Source organism: Clinocottus analis, unplaced genomic scaffold (genome assembly GCF_023055335.1).
Source record: "Clinocottus analis isolate CAN_PGR_092001 unplaced genomic scaffold, fCliAna1.0.p SCAF_20, whole genome shotgun sequence".
Lineage (NCBI taxonomy): Eukaryota > Metazoa > Chordata > Actinopteri > Perciformes > Cottidae > Clinocottus > Clinocottus analis.
In genome coordinates, this window is record NW_027175932.1 from 2,255,585 (window position 1) to 2,277,081 (window position 21,497).

The following is a 21,497-nucleotide window of genomic DNA, read 5'->3' on the forward strand; positions in this document are numbered from 1 at the left end:
TTAATGAACGAAGCAACTATCATAAAACTACAAATTTAACTTTTTAATGGCGGTTTTATTTGCAATATGCGGTATTTTTAAACCAGTATTGATCATTATACTCCATCAAAAGGTCAAAGTACTTATTCCACCCTGTTTACTTGTCAGCTTTGTAAGATAAAAAGAGAGAAAAGAAAGACAAAAATCTATTTTTCTGTCTGCTCCTGTGGGCGTTCACGTGAGCGCGCGGCCGACACACAGAGCGACGTCTGTTAAGCGCGCGCCCCCGCTCGACACCAGCCGACAAGTGCCGGAAACACCCGAACGCGCCCGAACGCTTCAGATCCCAGCAGACCACCTCAAACAGCGAGAGATTTGACAGATATTTCACAGTTTTATTTCGCTCTGACTCCGTTTCGGACACACAGCAGGAATGACGGCGCTCAGCAGCCTGGAGATGTGCCTCAAGTACGCGCTGTTCATCTTTAACTTCGTCTTCTGGGTAAGATACAACATTTAATATACTAGTGACAAATTAAAACTAGCTAAGCCCGTTTAAACTATATAACGTTACAGGATATCCGTGCTTATTGCCGCCAACACAGCACGTTTTAACTCACATTTATTTAATTATTTTAGATTATTAATACAAAATATGAATCAACTAATGCATGATAAAATATTATTATAGTACAAATTACCCAGGAGATAAAAATATAGAAAGTAATTAATATTTTCTCCACATAAATGTACACATTAATGCATCAATATTATTATTATATATATATATAGCTAATATTCTGCATAATAAGTATAGTTTGATGGCAATACTCTTACAAGAATGTTGTAGGTAAGAAAAAGCCCTACATCTAACATTTTAATAAATCAAAAGTACAAATGTTTGGCTTTCATGATTTCATAATGATATGCATTAATTATAATTAGTTAACCTATGCATTGATTTAGCATTTAACTGCTTCATTTAATTTATTTTAGAATTTTATTTTTAATTAAATTGTTTTTATGAATTATTAATCTGAATCTGCAAAGAAACTAAAATTATTAAATAAATTCATTGCAGTAAAAAGTGCAATAACTGCCTCTAATATAGTTGTAAGGAGAAGAAACAACTCAAGTGACGTTTAAGTACCTCAAAATTTTACTAAATTACAGAACTTGACGTCGCAGTTTTTAGAGCCAGGCACCGCAGTTGCTCTCCACTGGCTGTGTGCCCTATTGCATTATGGGAAACGCCTGGCTGTCGCTCGATCAGATAGCCAAATAGCTCTCAGATTTGACACGTTGCAACACATCAGAACGTGCAGCAAAGTGTTTCACAGACAGATACACGCACATTTCTACATGAATATGTATTTACAAACACATACGAACAAAGCAGCAAAGGATAAGTAGCTCTAACAGGAAGTAAGGGATGCTGTGACTTCCTGTTTAAGGCAGCTGAAAACTGTCCTCCTCAGTTTAATGTTAGTCTTTTACTTTCTTGTGTTTCTTATTCTACTGAAATCCACTTTCTTTTCAGTCCTTCCTCTCCTCCTATCAATCTTTTTCTCCTGCGTCTAATCTTTAAATGATCTGTGGCACAATTGTCCAGTGTGAGGATGCTCACAGCAGCACACACACCTGGCAAGCCAACGAGCTCATGAGCGAGCGAGAGAGAGACAGAAAGAGAGAGAGAGGGAGGCTTTAGCAGGCAGGAGACAAAGCCAGTGTTGTTGGTTTCACTGGGTCTACTGGGAGAGGAGAGCAGCTCCAGTTACCTCAGCAGACACCACTGAACCCCAGACCCAGGATATCTGGCGTAATATTCCTGTGTGTGTGTGTGTGTGTGTGTGTGTGTGTGTGTGTGTGTGTGTGTGTTACAAAACCATATTTTCTTTGTTATCCATAATGAACTCAACAATCAATACCCTCTCTCTCTCTTCTGGGTCTTTTTCTCCCCCCAAGTCATCGTTAATGTCATTTATCATGCAATAATCCTAAATATGCAACATTTCATTGTTTCCTGTGTCTCAGAATGTGAGGATTTGCTGCTTTTTATTGTTAGATTTTAGTCAATTAATTTAATAAATCATATAATAACTTGTTTTGTCTCACCAACCCGGTGAGACAAAACAAGTTATTTGAGGCTTTTTTTCAATGTTTTTCACTCAGACTTTAGACTTTTAATCAATCGTGTTCAATCATTAGTGGCGGCCTTTCTCTAGATAACGAAACCAAATGAACAAAAAAACACAAATGTGATAACACAAGGTGTTTTATCTGGAAAAACGATGAGTAAAATAAGTGCTTTTTTAATCGCATGCCACACACACGTTGCATGTTTTTTGGGCGTAAACAAAACTATAAGTACATATCAACGTACAACAAATCACAACACATTTATATATATATATAAATCACGACAAGACTCCAAAACATGAACAGCGTTTTAATTGTTTTTTTTGTTTTTTTTCAAACGTTTCCTTAATTGTCTCCACAACCACATGGCTGTTTAACTTCATTTAACCAAACGACACAGTTTTCTGACTGAAACTCCTCCTTAACACCCCAATGCTTTGTTTTAAGTCTGATTTTTTTGTTGCCAATTCAGATTCTTTAGGCCCTAATCTTTCCAAAAAGTGTCTTATTAGCTTGTGGGCTGTTGTCAAGGCCCTGAACCAAACAGTTTAAAAAACTCTGCGACTGCTCGAGGAGGCATTTTTTGGGGGAATCTGGCTCATTCCAGCTGGATGTTCATAGTTATGATCAAAATATCTTCATAAAAAGACAGTTTGTCATAATAAAGATTCAGAACAGACCGAAGACAATGTTTTGTCTGTTTTTGGGATAAGCAGGTTATGATGACTGTTTATTATGAATGAATGAATCGCTTTTTATTAGTCCTCTTAGTTAATAATTGCGTTCACCTGCTCTGACTCTCAAGTCAAGCTCCTCCTTTTCTGGTTTTGAAACTTGCCGCTCCTCCCAGTCCCTCCCACCTCCTCCCAGTCCCTCCCTACTGGCTTCCTAAGTACACCCAGGTGAGCCACACAAGGGTGTGGTTCACACACACACACACACACACACAAAAAAAGCACAGGAAACTTCTCACGCTTTTCCTTTTTCCTTGCACAAAGAAGAACAGAGGACGCTCGCGTTTGGATTTTTCCTCCTTAAAAAGCATCTGAACCTCGACGTTAGTGGCAGCCATGGGGGCCCTGAAGTGTGTGAAGTACATGGTGTTTGTGTTCAACTTCCTCTTCTGGGTACGTAGTGTCACTTACACACTGTGGTCATTGTGGCGGCTGCATGAGGCGCTGGGTTACGTTGAGCTGGTTGTTTGCCAAAGAGAAGTCAAGAGAAGAGACATGTAGTTTCAGGAGTTTGCTGCTGTGTTTTCTGGAGTGTGAATGAAGGTGAAACAACATCAGTCGGGTCTCTCGGGGTTCACAAACTTGTTTTACCTGAAATTATGTTTTTTGTTTTGGCGCTGAAAACGACCTCCCAGTGCAAACTGGAGCAGGATTGGTTGAGTACATTCACCTGCTGTCTCGTCCGCTGGGCCACTTTGTCCCTGTGGATGTGAAGACAATGACATTAAAACACACTCGTATTTGAATTGCAAATCAATTGATACTGAAGGTGCTTTAATCAGCATAAAGCTAATATACATGTGTTTCATTTTAGAAGTGTGTCCACAGCAGTTCGATTTGGTCTAAATCACCATTTTTTATTGTGAAGGTTACAATAAATTCAGTGTATTGACTGGTTATCGAGATGAATAACATTTAATATCACATTATTGATAATACATATTCTTTTCAGTCTCATATGAAGCATTTATCCCAAATATTCAGCTTCTCAAATGTGACAATTTGATGATTTCTCTCTAACTTCAGCTGTTTAAAGGAAAAAAGTCACTTCCTGCTTGCTCAACTCATCAATTTTGTTTTTTACAATATTATTCCACATATTTTAACATTGGGACACATGAGCGTCCATTTTTTTTTTTAAAACATTGTTTTCAACTTAGTGAATTGAGTGCTGTTTTCCAGTATAAATAGTTCAGGAGACATCATCACCTCGTCCTTCTACAGGTTTTTGGATATTGTTGACTTAACATTAATTCATGTTTATATTTCGGGTGGATCAGTTCTTGCAGCAAAGCTTTTTCCACCAAAGCCTAACCCGTAGAAGCGCTTGAAAACAATGCCAAATACCATAATGCTGATGATCTTTATTTAGACAGCAAGTGTCTGAAATACAGGTTTGGTTAACCGCAGAGAGCCGCTCACTTCTTTGTTTCCTCCACGGTCACATTCCACTTTTTGTTTCTGTGTGTTTGAACGTCTCTGTGACGCCCGAGCCGGAAGATGAACCAGCAAATCTCAAATTGAGGCGGGCGTGAAGCGACTTGACGTTATTTAACCTTTTCCCACAGAGGTTTAATCCCTAAATCCCCGCGCTGCTGTGTTATTACCGTGATGAGCTGCTCCGTGTTGTCCATGTTCATGACTGCTTAGACTCTCAGTGTGTCATGAGCACCCACGACTCACTACGAGACCTAGAGAGGCCTCAACATCGGATTACATCTGTTTATTCATTCTGAAACGCTCATTACTGTAAATAAATTGGGTTTCTAAACGACTACATTTCCCACGAGCCACGTCTCTTGTGCTTTGAGGCGTTTAAAAAGCTGCCGAACGTCTCGGGATTTATTAATTTCTCTTTTTTCTTTTGCTCGTGTGATGCTGCTGCCGAGCGTTCTGAGCTTAATGAGCTCTCACGTGAACCCCGAGGGGGGAAAGGACCGTTTCATCCAGGATATTTGAAGATGGCTGCCTTGACTACACAAACGCACAACTCTCTGTACAACAACTTCCATTTATCATTCAGCACGCAAGCATTTCCTGTCTTTACCGTCACGAAAACGACTATACATGAGTGTTATCCACGGCTTCATTGTGTGTGAAACACAACTCTTTGTGCTGAAACACTGGACTCGTCCCCGAAATGTTGCACTGGGAGCTCTGGAGGCGTCTGCACCAGTGTCACCACTTCAAACGCAACATTTTGTTCACCTCCACTCACTCTGTTGTCAAAGAACTGGGGTTACGTCAAGTAACCCAAAGTTCAAGTCCCTTCTTGTCATGATACCGACTTGGCCATTTATGTTTTTCCTAGTTTTGGTGTTGAATTTCTCAGCTTCAATGGAAGTTTTCCAGAGGAGGAGGAGATTATTATTAATGTAACAAACACTTCACGTTTACTAGATCTCTTAATTTCAGTCCGTAGTGGCTGCACATTGTGAAATATTATTATAAGCCGGCAGCTAACGCGCTCCTTTTTAATTATTTTGTGTTTGTCTAAATGGTACACACACACACACACACACACACACACACACACACACTGCTGCTACAACGTGAGTTTAGTCATGTTTTGGTGATGCTGTGACTTGAATACACTCTTGAATGTACATGCTGTATTGTCAGTCTCTCAAGAGTGTGTGTGCAGTAACTACAGCAACAAATTCATCGTAAACATCACAATAACTTTGGTAAATGTGCTGCAGCGTTGAGCCGCAGCGTTGGCTCCAGGCTGCATGCGTCTTCCAGACGATGAGGCGCGTCTGACTAATTCTGACTGCAGTTTATGTGGTGAGAGGTTGTGTAGACAGATCTTTAGGCGTGGCGGCAAACGAGTAGTGAATTAACCAATCATGAATGATGCACTTTGCATCTGGATATGTCGTCACATGCAAAGTAAAAGGAGGGTTTCAGTCAGTAAAGAGGCATCTTCTCAAATGTTACGGAACGTATAAAGTTTCAGTTAAGACCACCAGGTTTAAACATGTCAATGCACATTGTTCTGTGTGTGTGTGTGTGTGTGTGTGTGTGTGTGTGTGTGTGTGTGTGTGTGTGTGTGTGTGTGTGTCCAGTGACTCACGGTCATCAGACCGTGAGGGAGGACATGTCGCGGCAGGATGCATCCCGTTAGCTCGAGCGCTTTGTCTCTTCGCATCTCCTGTTGCGCAACAGCGCTGACGTCAGAATTACGCTGCTGTTGTGGAAGTTTTTTTGTGTGGCGACGAAGAGTTGATGTCAACTTTTATTTTTGTTTAGTGGTTGCTGAAGAGACGTTGAGTCATCCCATTGTGTGGTTAACACCGTGGAGGAGACGCAAGATGACTCTCCTTTATCTGCTGTCGTGCTTGTTCAGCATTTATGTAACTTAATGTTCTGGATAAAGAGAGAAGTTATTGTACGAGAAGATCTGCTTGTCGATTAGATTCTGCTGGGTGGGTTTGGCATTCAGGAGTGTGTGTTTGTGTGTGTGGCTTAATTGTTAAGCTCCTTGTTTGCCTCACGTGGAATCTGTTTTCTCCTACTTCAGTACTGCTTCAGTAGTAGTTTATCTTGACGCAGACCATCATGAACTCTCATAACGTTGGTGTCCCTGTGACTTTTCATTCAATAATTCAGTTTATGACCAAGTACCTGCAAAAATAATCGCCTTCCCGTGAGCCTCAGCTGTATTTTGTGTTCATCAGATGTCATTTCTCATTGCTATTGAAGAGAAATGGGCCTTGACAGGACATTTCTTTCATGTTCAAGAATTGACAGAACAGATTATAGTACAGTCAATGATTTTTTTATTAAGCAAAAGCATACATGAAATTCATACCTACAAGGCCTTGGACTCAGCTCCTCTGTCTGTCTGTCTGTCTGTCTGTCTGTCTGTCTGTCTGTCTGTCACCTCACAGTCAGCACCCCTCAGGAAGAGAGATCGTTGAGAGCAGGGCGTATTTATCTGACTCCAATGACCCTTCGTTCTTCCTTCTTTGTGCATACTTGTCTTTTCTAATACATATTATTGGATGAAGAGTCCATAAGCATTTACATAAGTGGATATGTTCTAAAATAGCAATGCTTGCTAATCATTTACATTAATAAGTATATCCTAAAATGGTAATGCAGACTTCGTGAAATCCTACCTTCTGTTTGTGAGAATATGTCACGACAAGATAATAAGTGTGCCTGTGAATAGAAGGAAACATGCATTTGGCTCATGAGAGCCTCACTCCTTCTCTTGGAGTGTTTCATATCAAGGTGATATATGTGTCTGTAGAGCTAAGGTGGTATCTCCGGCCTGTGTGAGGCCCCTCTACGTGCTGTTTACTCTAAGCATATGAAAGCAGAAACAGGAACTCATCCTTCTCTGCATGTTGGTCTGAAAAATTGCAGAAGTATAAGCTTTGCAGGCGCATAAACTTATCAAACATATAAACTTGCAGAATCATGATGAACTTTTAAGAGCATGATGAACTTTTCTCCTCTGTTCTTGTGTACTTTTAACCCTGTAATGGAACATGATTAAAACTCTTATTTCTCTTCACGATACACATTTAACTGTATTAACAGGAAATTCTGCATGTTCAATAACATCAGGTGATCCTTTTGTGCTATGCATTGTGGAGGAACTCCAAGATGTATCTGCGTTCCAAATTGCATATTTCAATGTACTTTAGTACATATTGCAGCTGGTATGTGCTCTTGCGTGTCGGATGCATTCAATTGCACTTTGAACTTTGACCTTTCTTGCGGATATCTGCTGCTCAACGGATTGTAGGTTAGAAAAGCCAGAAAAACATGTTTGCTTGCTTTCTGCAAAATGCGACTGGATGTCACATACCACGTATTGACCTACTCAATAGTAGGTTGCACTTCACTGTTAGCCGTTAGCCGTTAGCTGCGAGCTGCTGGCGTCGACATGTTGAGAACCGTAACGAGGCTATCGACATCTTAGATATTCCACCTTTTTAAAAAAAAAAGCATTTTAATGTTGTTTCTGTGTCTGACCCTTTGTGTTTCACATGTTTTCTCTCTGCGTTGTAGCTAGCAGGTACCGGGGTGCTGGCTGTGGGCCTTTGGCTGCGTTTTGACAGCCGGACAGCAGGACTGTTTAATGGAGACGACTCGCCCACAGTCTTCTTCACCGGTAAGTCCTCTGACGTCACACTGCTGACTTAACGGCTGGTTTGTGTCACGCACTCGCTGGTTGTGTTGCTGGTTTGTGTCATCCACTCGTCGGACGCGAGCTGACGGACGGACGGTAGCGCGACAACGGGAACAACCCGAGTTGGAGAACCCGGCTGCAGACGGGGGGGCAGCTGAGGCCAAAAGCGAGGCTGCAGCTCTGGCCCGGCAGAGCCCACGACGCACACACACACACACACACACACACACACACACACACACACACACACACACACACACACACACACACACACACACACACACACAGCGTTCATTCTTCACTGGCTGACAGGGACGTCTTTGTTTCCCCACTTCTGTGTTCTCCGAGGAACTCGCGGAAAAAGAGACTCCCTCCCTCCCTCCAGTCTTTGTGTTTCGCTTCCATCTAACTGATAAGTGAAGTGGGCAGAGAGGCGACAGAGGATTGTTTTGAAATGACAAACATCTTAATAACAGCTTGGAGGAGGAATATTTGTGTGTGTGTGTGTGTGTGTTGTGTGCTCATGACATCAGTGCAGTGGTTGTTGTCCTACATTCCTATTTTTAACTTTTTAATGGATGAAAAACCACATGAAAGATGATGATTAGAATAGTTAAACGAACAATACAACTAAATAGTTGGCAATTAATTTTCAGTTAACTGTTTGTTGTACTTTGTCTACATTTTTGGAGTTTAAGTCCTCCACTACGTCCATTTTGATCGGATCGAAGACTCTGATCAGAGTACTTTTGAAGAGTGAACGTGGTAGAAGTACTCTGCAGTCTCTTGATACTTTGTCCCCGTGTCTCACCTGTAGGTGTGTACATCCTGCTGGCGGCCGGCGCTCTGATGATGGTCGTGGGCTTCCTGGGATGCTGCGGCGCCATTAAAGAGTCGCCGTGCATGCTGGGATTGGTGAGTCGCTCTTCACATTCAGCACGCGGAGAGATTATTTTGGAAATGTATTGACGCAAAATGTCAAAAACCAGCTGACTCCACAGTTCAAGAAGCAGTTTTGTATAGTTTATGTCTATATTGTTGAGTCTTTCAGTGTAAACTTCATCACACACTGTTTTCATCTCTCTCTTGTTCAGTTCTTCTTCTTCCTGCTCCTCATCTTTGCCGTGGAAGTGGCTGCTGGGATCTGGGGTCTCTCCAACAAGGACAGGGTACACAATGTGCACACAAATACACACACACACACACACACACACATTCTGTTGTCAGCCTGAGAGTCTGCAGTTTGTGTGTTTTTTCTCTGCGTCTTCAGGTGGTGGAAGACGTCACAGAGTTCTACAAGCAGACGTACAACAACTACAAAGACACCAAACAGGAAGCGCTGAAGGAGACGCTGCGTCTCATCCACTTTGGAGTGAGAACACACACACAGACACACACACCTATACACATATATGTGAATGCTGCTCTTACTTTCATTGTTCTTCCTGCAATACTTTACATTTTTGGACCAAATTCCTGCAAAAACCAGCAACTACTTCGTTGTGTTTAGTGATAACTAGTCAAAGTTGTCATGAATGGACTCCTCTTGTAGTACTGAATTGTGTGATTTTTGTTTTAAAAAGTTGTGTCGTTCTCGTTTCCTCCTCGCAGCTGGACTGCTGCGGCCCCACGGGGACGGTGATCGACGCCGCCAAAGACATCTGCCCCAAAAAGGAGGGGCTGGAGGTCCTCATCACCACGGTACCATTTGATCCCAATCACAAACATTGTGTCCGTGTGTGTGTCTGTCTCTGTGTTTGTGTGTGTTATACTTTATAAATCTTGTCCTCTCTGCTGTTCCGTCAGAGCTGTCCGACCGCTATTGACGAGATGTTCAACAACAAGCTGCACATCATCGGCGGGGTCGGCATCGGCATCGGCGTCATCATGGTGAGTCGTAGAGGACGGACCTTTTATCTTGAGTCACTTGCTGAAGAAGATCTATCTAAATACATCCGTCTACCAAGCTAAACATATATCTCTAGACCTATAGCTCTTGACTTATATCCCTCTACCTTTTAGCTAAAGACCTATATCTCTTAACCTTTATCTCTTAACCTTTATCTCTTGACTTGTATCTTTCGACCAATATCTCTATATCTTTTTATCTACAGACTTATATCTCAAAACCTTTATCTCTAGACATTTATCTACAGACTTATATCCCTAGACCTTTATATCTAAACTTCTATCTCTCCTTCCATCACCAACCCTGCGGTTTTATAGAGCTGTTAGTTTAAAATGTTATTACTCTCTAGAGTTTCACCTCCTCGGTGATGATCAAACATCTGAGTGACAAACAAAAAGATGAACCCACAAAGGCCCATTTTTCCTGTTCACAAAAGTACAATTTGATGTAAAACGATGTGTTTTCATCCCTTAATAATCTCCCGTCTCCCCGCTCACAGATCTTCGGCATGATCTTCAGCATGATGCTCTGCTGCGCCATCAAGAGGTCCAGGGACTTCGTCTGAGCGGCACTTTCCCGCCTCACCTTTTTACAGTTTATATCCGTTTGATAGTCGTAACAGCCGTCTCGTAGTTTACTGCTCGGGTCCGTACGGCATGACCGCACCTGTGAGAGTATGGAACCGCTAGTCGTTTTGTACAAATGTAATCTCCCTACAAAGTAAACTCATCCTTTGTTACCCAACGTAATGATTTTGCATCCTGCTTTGCATCAGAACGGGTCTGCAGGAAAAAGACTTTGTTGCCTCTGCTGCCCCCCAGAGGCCACTGAAGAGGACCGCTATGAACTTTTCACTGTTGGGAAATATCAGTTTTGTGTAAAATGTGTAAAACGTTGGCCTGTGATTGGTTTGTACGCTAACAGGCATTTTGCAGCTGACTAAATTTTAGTGTGACTTTTTCTGTTACTCAATCCTGAAGTTACAAGTTCTGATTGTTTTCTTTTAAAAGCTAAACTGGAGTTTTATGCAAATATTTTGATTGAATGCAGTTCATTTATCTTTAAAATGCCAAATAAATAAACTCTTGAACATTTGTGTTAAACTGAGACTTGGTTGTCGTGTGTGAGTGAGAGATTATTTAATCAATTATTGATCAGTCAAAATATGATTGCTGAAAAAAAAAATAGTTTTGTTCCTACATGGAAAATTCTAATTGGGCAACCAAAGTTGCTCATTTGTACTTTCAGTTTCAACAACTTAAATTCCACTTTGCCCCAAAGAGTCAAACTAGTTTCTTTTGGTCTTTTTCTGTAAACTGTCACACACAAAGTACAGAGGCAGTCTGGGTCCATCATTATTTATTCCTGAAAATAAATGAATAGAATAAAAAATAAACTTTGACAATCCTGAAGTCGAGTCGAGCTGAGAGCGATTTGAAAGGAAAAGTCTGGTCATATTCTACCATATTGACACTTTATTGGTTGTTGGATGGAGGATAATGTTCCTCTAGTGAGTCTGGAGACCAAACCCGACACCAGAGTTATACTTTTGGCATCGGAGGGAACGACCGTCGTTGTTGCAGCTCTACTTCAGCTCCAGGGAATGGACAGATCTCAGTCTCCGGCTTCTCTAATCAGGAAACTTTCCGGTTACATTTTCCTTCTGACAGTAAATTGAACATCTTCAGGTTTCGGACTTTTGGTATAATTTGAAAACACATTTGGCTTTTTTTTTCTAACATAAAAAAGAGCTGATCGAGAAAACAATCGCCACAGAATTTGTTTAAAACGTCTAAATTCCAGTTTGAAAAGTCCAGCGCTTCTTAGCCGCTAAAGCAGCTACGCATGTAAACGGCGTCCAAACCAAACTTTTCTTTTAACACAATGCAATGTGCTGAGCTAAACGGATCTGAAAATACTAAACGTTCCCGTGATTATGAGTCTCTCTCGCTCGATGTAAACACAAACCTGCATCGAGTCGTGAATGGCAGAATTAATTAAGTGCAACATTTCGATGGCGGACACATCGACGTGATATAGGAATGTGACGCGACCCCCGTGGAGATCAAACGTGTTTTCATTGGTGCTACAGCTGCACGTGTGTGTAAGTCAGGCATAAGTCAACCAATACTTAGTGCAGCATTTAAAAGATATCCTCTTTGCAAAGAATTAGATCAAAACAGGAAGCAGTGGCGTAAATAATTGCATAATATTGGCCCCAGGAGCCGGAAGCTGCTTGTGCTATTGCTGCGTTGGCTAATTTGTGCTATTGCTGCGTTAGCTAGTTTGTGCTATTGCTGCGTTAGCTAGTTTGTGCTACAGTTCACGGTCGGTGTGTTTACATGCTCACGATACGTCCGGGTTAAGGGAAACATCCGCCCTGGTGACGTCTGAACAACATGACATTTACACAGAGAAAGACGGAAAGAAAGTGATATTCTCTGAGATTAAACAAGAAAAAAACAATCATATATTTGTAAAAACACACATTTTCAATCAGAAATATTTTAGTTGTTATGGAGGAAGTTATTTTCTGGTTTCTGCTTCTTAAAAGTGAGATTATCTTTTGAACTTTGGACCGATATTGAGACAAAATATATAGAAGTTGCATAGAAAATACTTTCTTTTATGTAAATGGATTTTAGATTAATCTCATTCAAACATGAAATGGGAGAGTTGAAATGTTTTGTTAAATAATCTTGAATATAAATGAAAGTTGAATGAAGTTTGTCTGTGTGGTTATTTGTTTGGTTTTGTTGTGTTCATTGTCTTCATGGGACGGTCCTTTAAGGTATTTAAGCTGTGTGACTCTGCTTTGCTCCTCTCTAGAGCACTTTATAAAACTTAGTTTTTAAAAAGCCGCTATATAAATAAAGTTATTATCTTATTGGAGGTCAGAGGAACGTTGCTCGACACGAGATGTAAAATGTTTTGTGTAAACGAGGGCGAAGACAAACGGGTAAAACGCAACACAACGCAGGAGGAGTTGGACACGAAGGGGCAGATGTTTCCTTTAACCGTTGCATTATCAAACCAAACAGCACTGTGGCACGTTCAAGAGCTCCTTATTGTTATGGAGACTGTAAACAACGACGTTTATGTTCATGTAAACACACCCGTCTCCTCCTCCAGGCAGATTTATGGCCTCTAACAGTACATCATGATTTCTACACGGTGTGTGTCTGTGTGTGTGTGTGTGTGAATAGTTCATTATGTTTCAGCACCAGGTCTGACAGTTTTCATCCCACTGGAACCATTAAGCTTCACTGGTTTTGGTCCGAGATGCTTCAGTTTGCTGCAGGTGAGGCGGGAAATTAAATCCTTCACGTGTGCGACGAGTCCGTGTCTCTGTGTCGTCCTTCCACGTGTCAAGGCCATGTCCCTTCCTCCTCTTCCTCTTCCTCGCGTCCCCGTCTCTACCTGACATCGTGGAAGTAGAGGTTGGCACAAAGACAGAGCAGCACGATGGACGCCAGCATGTAGTAGATCAGATTCCTGAATTTGGGCTCCAGGTCGCCCTGCCGGTACCAGAAGATCTGACGGGGGAGACGGGAATAACGGCTCTTTTTATTGCTCTTTTCTTAACAAAGAAATAAAGAATTGTTAAAGAAAAGAAAATGATTTCAAACATTTTTGTATGAGTAGTCTACAAAATGTTATTTCCCAGCGTTCATCACAGTTTTTGAAATCACAAATTTATCATTAATTCATTAATAATGTAGTCTAAAAACAGTGACATCTCCTAAAATTATGTATTTCATAAGATCAACAGCCATAAATCCCCAAATGTTCAATTTAAAATGATTTAAAACGGTTAAAAGCAGCAAATCCTCCTGGATAGTGTATTTTTTTTATTGCTTTTCATTAAATACTCACACTTTAAATTATGCCCGACTGTTTGTAAAAGAGCTTTTATTCAGAAATAATGTTCTTGCTGTCATTACAAGTAACTTAAAATGTCTATAAGTTAAAATAAATGAGCTTTGAAAAGGGAGAACGATGCTTTACCAGCACTATGAGCGATCCGCACGCCAACAGGATGCACACGGCGAAGAAGACGTTGAGCGGTCGTGGAGGCAACGAGGGGAACAGGAAGGAGCTGATCACGGTCACCTGGGAGACACAACGGCACCGACGTTAACGACAACATAAAAACCTTCACTTCACAAAACTCCTCTGAAGTAAAGGTTTTCCAGAGATGCTAAACCGGATCTCACACAGTGGGAAAGCTGCGTTTTAGCCCTCAGTTTAGTCTGACAGGCACTTGTTCATCACATTTAACGCTCTAACGCTACTCGCCAAAGTTAGACATACATATTTAGTTTTTTATAGACTATGAAAGTGTGTGTGTGTGTGTGTCTTGTGGCGTCACAGTTAATGCTGACTGCAGCTATAAGAAACTAGAACATGATGCGGAATATGTCAGACATCATGCCAGACATTTTAATGGCTACAGAAGCAGAGACGCTTGTAATCAGTTATAAGATTAAAGACTTTAAAAGGAACCCACGCTGTGTGATGGTCACAGTGGAAATTAAAAAAGGATAAACGCATTCCAGGAAGCTGATAAATGACTCGGACGTTTGCGTTTTCAAAGTCACGGAGCGGCTCAGAACTGTTATCACGACGAACTAGTCGATGCATAACGGATATAAATAACTTAATTAACATGAAATATAACAGCTGGAAGGGGAGGAAAGTGTTTGAAGACAGTCAGTTCTTAAATATTATCAAGAAAACGGCTGCTGCGACTTCATGTCATGACCATATTTGGACAATGTAGCAATGTTTTAGCAATGCATAGCGCATAAAGATACAATGAGCAATTTTATGATCATATTTTTATCATAGCAATTTTATGATCATATTTTTGTGTAATACTGTTTTATCTTTTATGCCTTATTTTTTTCCCTTTAATTGTAATTCTGTGTTAGGAGGACGGAGCAAAATCAGCTTTTCGTTGTATGTATAATAACTGTTCTCTGTGCGTGTCACAGTAAAAACAGAACGTTTGTACTCACAAGAACAACCAGAGACGTGAATCCTCCCACTGCCAGGTTGATGATCCGATCCTGAGAGAAAACACAAAGAGTTACGACAAAAAAAACAACATGAAATCTCCTCCGTGTTTGTGATCATAACTGTGTGGGAGGAGTCATCGTCCTCAAATGACTCAAAGATATCTGATTGTTTTTGCCCTTAAGCTCTCGATTAAATGAGAAAATATTTGATTTGTCGAGTGTTGAATTCACACAAAAACATGTGGTACTGCACATCGACTGTATTTATTGATTAAATGGTCAATAAACATACATCTCTTTATGAAACGGCCTTTATTGTGAGAGAAACTTTTAGTGTGCAAAATTATTTTTGGTTGGAAAAAAGATGTAAAACACAGCGATGTGCCATCTATGTCTGATTTAAAATAGAATATATACAATTATCTTCATGAACTTACACTTATATTTTATTATACATGTATTAAATAACTATTTTTTTAAGTATTTTGGAATGAATGCTATTTTTTTTTACATCATTTTCTTTCATATAAAAACAAACCGCTGCATTAGAGCTGCACTGGAACAAGTTCACAGTCAGAACTACAACAACCAGCTGGCTCTTGTTCGCCTCCGACAGCCAGTCAAGTTGCACTTCACCTCCAGTTTCATCCCTCCATCATTGTGTATATTCTCTAAACACACGTCTGCAGTGGAATTGAGACGTTCATTCCGGATCAAACCGCTCCTCACCCGCGCCGAGGTCTCTCCGAACAGAGGCCTGTTGTCCATGCCGCTGGTGCCGTACGTCCTGGTGGTGAAGTCGTCCATGGCGCCGAACGCTCGGCGCCGAGGCCCCCGCTCGACCTCCTCTTCCTCCTCCTCAGCGGCGCCGCCTCCTGGAGACGCCGGGCCAGTGCTGCATGTTAGCGGAGCCGCTCTCTCCCTCCCGCCGCAACGCCGTCGAGGAAGCCGTCAGCAGACCGATGGGGACATGGCGGAGGTGGCGGCCGGGCGGGATCGTCACGTTAGCTGTGAAACAAACAAAACAGAAACAAATCAGAACAGGAAAAAGCTCATAAAAGGGTGAATTCCACCATCGGGCGACAGAAAGTCCTTCAAAACAACTTCAAGGGTTTCCTGCAACTTCCTGCTTGCGTTGTCAAACCACAGTAACAAAAAAAGCAACATCTGCACAAGTGACATTCAGGAGCTCATCAGATGTTTTATTTTAATTTACACATTCTAAGAGACTTAAACTTGCAGAAAAAGATGCTATTTTTTTCTTTGAATGTATTTACTTTGACTTTTTTCCCTTGTTCCACAATCATTTTCTAAAAGTTAAGTTGTGTCTTTATGAATAAACAGTTTCTCTCACAGATGAAGACGTTGGCTTTCTTCCACCGCCGATAAATAAACGACAGAAAACTGATTTTTATTGCCGCTCTCTCGGCTTCACTTCCTCTATTTTCAGGTGCGATAACGACCACAAGTCAGTTCCGCCCTTTAAGAAAAGCAGAAAAAAAGACGACGATGATGATGAGAGTGGTTTGAAAGAGGAAGCTGATATGAAACCAAAGTCCAGCTGCATTCTGATTCCGAAATGTAAAACGTATATTTTTCTGTTAAACCATCTGGTTACTTAGTGACCAGTGAGCTTGTTATTCATTTTTTTAACCAACAAAAACAGCGACTGCGTCCATAATTCATTTGATCGTTTGAGTGACTTATTCAGCAAAAACTCCACGAACATTAAATCAAATATCTGATAAATACGGACCTTTGCATGACACAGAACGAGACGTTTGAAGACGCGACGCTTCAGTTTGAGTCCTGGTTTAATGCAATAAATGTGTGCAATGCATTCTCCTCCTGTTCATCCTAATGTTTGATATTGCCACAAAATTCCCTGGAGAAACTTAAAAGTCTCTTTTGTTCGCTCACAACCTCTCAGAAAAAAAATCCAACATACTCCAGAAGTGACACAACTAAACCGCAGAGCTGGCGAGGTGAAAGTTTAGGAGAACTGACGCACATCCCATTTCAAGTTTGCCCAGCTGGTTGGGTTGGCTCATGTTCAGACACCACAAAAAAAAACAAAGGAAGGCATATAAAGCACATAATAACTGGAGGGAAAACTTCACAGGACACGGTGAAAGACAACGTCTCTGGAGAGGTTAAATACATTTCTCTAACACGAGTTTCACACCGAGCCTCACGCAGGGTTGAACACCCGTTTAAGACGTTGCTGCTTCCTTTCTGGGTCAGGAGGCAGCGGGGAAAGGAAACAAAATCCTCACAGAGCTTTCTCAGCAGAAAAACACTCGCAGCGGAAAACAAGAGCTTCATTATGAAGTAACATTAAAGTGTCCTAAAGCTACATTCCTCCAGAGCCTTGTGATTCACTAGGCTCCTTAAAAACAAGACTTAACTGAGCTAAGAAGAAAAAGATTTGTTTCAACAGCAGAAACCGGAGTGCCATGACACCTCTGTAAGCCGTTTTAAACTAAACAAATACAGGAAACAAAGCTATTTATTTAGTCATTCCCCTGCAGGTTATTGTAGAGAGTAAACAAAAAGGTGAATATGTCCATTTGAGGAAATGGGTAATCTATGAAATGTAAAAACAGCAGCAATATATGGCTCATAAAAGTACTTAAAATGACTTGTTTTCGCTCACCAACAAACAACAACACAAAGATATTCACTTTTTCTATTATAGAAGATTTGAAGAACAACAGTCTGAAGCCCAATTTACAAGCATGTCAAATCAGAGTTAGGCTTTTCTGTTAATCAACTACTCCGTTCAGCTCCATTACCAATTATGTTCAATAAATAAAACCAAATGAAAGGTTTATCTTGAATATAAGCTGCAATTCAATTTAATAAAAGATCATTTGAAGCCTTTTTTAGGGGGTTGTGATTGACAGATTTGAAGACAGTGTAAGAACTTGTAAACAACCTGGTTTTAAGTGCAGTTCAACCACATCAGTGACACTGTAAATACATAAAATATAGTATATAAAGTCTAATGAGCAAATAGTAATGGGTTAAATTAACAGTAAGCTCTTGTGCAGCTGCAGTAGAAACGATAGCAGCATGGTGTGGTTGGGAAGTTAAGACACAAACAACATTTCTGTGACAGTCACAGTCAGGTAAATATCTCACTTAACTAGCTAACAACCACCTTTACCTTTAACACAAGCAGCTCGTGAGCCCTGTAAGTGGTAACCAGAGGGGTTAAACGCTCCCTCGCCGTGTGTTACCGTTCAGTGGATCACAAGCCGATGAAACACAGGCAATATTTCGTTATTAACACAACAAACCAGGTATGAGAAGACCGTAGACGGCCTGCTAACGTTGACGTTACACCTTCACTTACGTTACTGTGAGCTGACGTAAACTTGAGCTTTACACGTAAACGGTTACAAGGTCGCAAAACAAAGGTAACCGTCCGGTAATCAATACGTTTGTAAAGACCCGCTGAAGAAGACTATGAGCTAATGTTTTCTATTATTTTGACTTTACTCGCCTTAACCCTCCGCGTGGACTCCGCAGGAAACGTAACTTCAGATAACTGGGTCGAGTGGGAATTAAAGGGAATGATCCCGGGAGCTTCAGTTCAAGCTCTTAAAGGCGAGTTCAATTACTGTTGAGCCGACAACGCGTTTACGGCCTGTTGGCTGACGCACTCGCCAGACTTCATTCAAAAATGTTGCGATTTAACAGTGGATGCTAATATGCTAATTTAGTATGACTCACTCAAAAAAAAAAAATTTTTTTCTGTGACACTACACATTTAACCCAAGAGGAATATACGGATCACTAGTGGTCTTATTATTATTTTTAAAAACTCCGAACTGGATGCAGTAACTGTGTAAACTGAGAGGAGATGGCTGCATTTAATCGTCAAAATTCTAAACTAAGTTTGGCGTGAGGACCTCTGACTGTAGTTTTTTTTTTTTTTTTTTAATTTAAGAACGACCATTTATAAAGTGTTTCCAACCGGTGTTTTCTACTGTTAAAAGGGAGACTTGTCATACAATAAAACGGAAAAGTACAAGTTTAAGTTAGTTTTAGGACATTTTCTGGGACAATAAATCAACCATAATTTTAAAGGAATGTGAATAACCCTGCAAAAAAAAAATACAAGAATGAAAAAGTTGTCTGACATACATGTATAAATACATGTTATATAACTATACATACCATGTAAAGTAGTATAATGTAATTTAATATGAGCCAACTCGCCTGCTCTGCTGTCTGTGGTGCTGCAGGGTGTGTAGTCCGATCAGCTTGTATATTTCTCTGCATCACCAAGGGGTTAACTTTTAAAATTACAAGTTAATAAAGCATACATCTCTCATTCTCCAAGCAGCTAAGTAAAGCAATTTGTTCTTGATCTGAAAAACAGTGTGTTTCACGGATAATCTCCCCCCTCATGGTACCATCACATGAGGAGAGTGTGACAGGCCGAGTGGTTAATCCCTGCAAACAAAAACTTCAGTCACATTTTTCAACAGGTTTTGATGAGTTACAGTGAGTGGGCATGGACTCTTTCCTCCTCATTAACACTATAGTTAAATGGAAATGTGGTTGCTGTAATAATGTATTTAAAACGGAAAATGTAAAGAGGCCTCCTTGTTATTTTCTGTTAGGTTTACTAATAGAGAGCGATAGAGTAGGAGCTATTTATTTGATGTTAGTGTTTAGGGAGTGGCTGCTCTGCTGTAACCTGCCAACCCAATCTCTTTGAAACATTTGCAAGAAATGCCGGTTAAACAATATAACCATGACTTTAATGAGCGATCAGCAGAGGAGCAGATTGAAATGTCCAGAGAAGACATCAAGTTCATGAATGTTATAAGCAACCCAATAGTATTAACTGGAGACATTACTGTATTGACTTACCTTTCAAACAGGAAAATTCTGTCTTGCTAACAATCACATTTCTAAACAACATGATAACTCAAGGAAATGCTGAGATGGTCAAGTAAACTTCATCTGAACTGAACTTTTCTCTTCAGTATCGGGCCTTTCAGTCATATAACCGGTTGGGTGAAACTCAAAACACAGACACTGCTCCGAGTTAAACACAAGCAGACAACAGGTGTCTAGAAGCAAAAATAATCCTTTATTAAAAACAAAACCTTCTTCTTGAAAGGGGGTGCATCTGTGCCTATAGTTTGTGTTGATAGGCAGTTTTATATCTTTCTATGTTTATCTTTCTATATTATCACAATGAAAAGTGGAAGTCCAGAACACCTTAATATACATAAACTTTGACTTTGTTGACATCACGGTCCTCACATTCCCTCTTCCTGCTGTAGTAATAAAATGTGTTGTCTCGACGCTGGAGCTTCTTCACAAAGCCGCTCTCGGGCCATTTGTCGACCTGAGACAGTAACAGAAGCAACACGGATGATAATTAGAGCTTATTTTACCTCTTACTTACGTTTGTAACATCTGTTATTTTACTGCAACTCCTGGATCCTCATAGTTGGAGTACTACTTTAGAACGAATTATAGGACTATGTATAGGTTAAATGCAGAGACCAAATTAGTTAAGTCGCTTTGGATAAAAGCACCAGCTGAATAAAAAGTAGTGTGATGTAAAGAACGGCACTCCTATTTGTGAAATTTGTGTCTCAACGACGCAATCAGGTCAGAATATTTACCGAGGCCCCTTGTTTAACTTGAATGTACTCCATTTCGTCTCTGTAGCCGGCTAGCTGGAATCTGAACAGATTTTCCACCTCTGCTGTCCATCCTTTGGCTCTGCTCATGGACTTGGGCTTGGAGTTGTAATTGGTAGTGGAGGACATCGTGGTGATGCTGAAAGATGTTGCCGAAATACACAGTCAAATTCCTGGTTCATCTCGAATGACATGACAAGAAAATGCCACATAATTAAGGTCATAACTGACTTATTAGATGCTCTTACTTAACCTCAATCTGCAGCAGGATAAATAACAGTATATTGACGTCAAAGAGGCTAAACTGGTTTGCGTTTTAACACAAAAACAAACGTGTTTCTATTATAGACTTAACCAGGCAAAGTAAATATTTGGCTCCATTCCTTTTTTGTTGTTGTAAGAATCAGCAAAAATACATATTGAAACACTAACATGCACTTTTTTTGGTACATTTTCCGAATAATTATCTGGCCAAATATATTACAGGATATATCTCCTGCGTATATTACGCAGGAGATCTAAAATAAAATAATATGGTGATATTACTTCTGAATATAAGCAGTAATACTTATAGCTAGCTACTTATACTAAATACATTTTTTTTCAATGGAGTTTGGTCCGTTTTGGGCTAAAAAGAAAAAAAATAAGTAACCTTTTTTATTTTTATGTCTACTGAGATATCACAGTCTGACATACAGTTACTTACATTTTCACACATTTACCCCTTTTTGTTTAATTCAAAAGACTGGTAACAGTTTACTTACTTTAGTTGTTTTTGTAGGTTTCTTTCTATTCTCCCGATAAGCTAACGTTAGGTCAGTTAGCTCGCTTCTCTTTGGTTGCCTGGTTACCGTGAGCTTTCTTCTTCTGTGTTGGAGGACAGAAGCCAAAAGCTTC

General features: G+C 40.4%; 3 protein-coding genes across 3 annotated transcripts; 1 reads left to right on the forward strand and 2 right to left on the reverse strand.

Annotated features, from left to right (window-relative positions):
• Positions 1 to 299: 299 nt before the first annotated feature.
• On the forward strand, positions 300 to 11,010 carry cd9b (CD9 molecule b). The gene is made up of 8 exons (XM_068587058.1): positions 300 to 481; positions 7,878 to 7,980; positions 8,816 to 8,913; positions 9,093 to 9,167; positions 9,269 to 9,370; positions 9,610 to 9,699; positions 9,805 to 9,888; positions 10,407 to 11,010. Exons 1-8 carry the CDS (start codon positions 413 to 415, stop codon positions 10,470 to 10,472), a joined length of 687 nt encoding a protein of 228 aa, XP_068443159.1. The 5' UTR covers positions 300 to 412; the 3' UTR covers positions 10,473 to 11,010.
• Positions 11,011 to 11,249: 239 nt separating this feature from the next.
• On the reverse strand, positions 11,250 to 18,276 carry tmem243b (transmembrane protein 243, mitochondrial b). The gene is made up of 5 exons (XM_068587141.1): positions 18,098 to 18,276; positions 15,658 to 15,936; positions 14,929 to 14,979; positions 13,916 to 14,020; positions 11,250 to 13,443 (listed from the first exon to the last, which is right to left on the reverse strand). Exons 2-5 carry the CDS (start codon positions 15,733 to 15,735, stop codon positions 13,324 to 13,326), a joined length of 354 nt encoding a protein of 117 aa, XP_068443242.1. The 5' UTR covers positions 15,736 to 15,936; positions 18,098 to 18,276; the 3' UTR covers positions 11,250 to 13,323.
• Positions 18,277 to 20,017: 1,741 nt separating this feature from the next.
• Positions 20,018 to 21,477, reverse strand: meig1 (meiosis/spermiogenesis associated 1). The gene is made up of 3 exons (XM_068586921.1): positions 21,365 to 21,477; positions 20,583 to 20,739; positions 20,018 to 20,299 (listed from the first exon to the last, which is right to left on the reverse strand). The coding sequence occupies exons 2-3, from the start codon at positions 20,727 to 20,729 to the stop codon at positions 20,171 to 20,173; spliced, it is 276 nt and encodes a 91-aa protein (XP_068443022.1). The 5' UTR covers positions 20,730 to 20,739; positions 21,365 to 21,477; the 3' UTR covers positions 20,018 to 20,170.
• Between the last annotated feature and the right edge of the window lie 20 nt (positions 21,478 to 21,497).

Bases quoted from the DNA above. Each gene is read 5' to 3' on its own strand.
- cd9b (XM_068587058.1), top strand. From the start codon at position 413: ATGACGGCGCTCAGCAGCCTGGAGATGTGCCTCAAGTACGCGCTGTTC. The intron at 7,981-8,815 runs GTAAGTCCTCTG...TCTCACCTGTAG, and splicing joins GCCCACAGTCTTCTTCACCG to GTGTGTACATCCTGCTGGCG. The intron at 9,700-9,804 runs GTACCATTTGAT...CTGTTCCGTCAG, and splicing joins TGGAGGTCCTCATCACCACG to AGCTGTCCGACCGCTATTGA.
- meig1 (XM_068586921.1), bottom strand. From the start codon at position 20,729: ATGTCCTCCACTACCAATTACAACTCCAAGCCCAAGTCCATGAGCAGA. The intron at 20,300-20,582 runs GTAAATATTCTG...TTACTGTCTCAG, and splicing joins AAGTTAAACAAGGGGCCTCG to GTCGACAAATGGCCCGAGAG.
- tmem243b (XM_068587141.1), bottom strand. From the start codon at position 15,735: ATGGACGACTTCACCACCAGGACGTACGGCACCAGCGGCATGGACAAC. The intron at 14,980-15,657 runs GTGAGGAGCGGT...GTTTTCTCTCAG, and splicing joins TCGGAGAGACCTCGGCGCGG to GATCGGATCATCAACCTGGC. The intron at 14,021-14,928 runs GTGAGTACAAAC...TGTGTCTCCCAG, and splicing joins TCACGTCTCTGGTTGTTCTT to GTGACCGTGATCAGCTCCTT.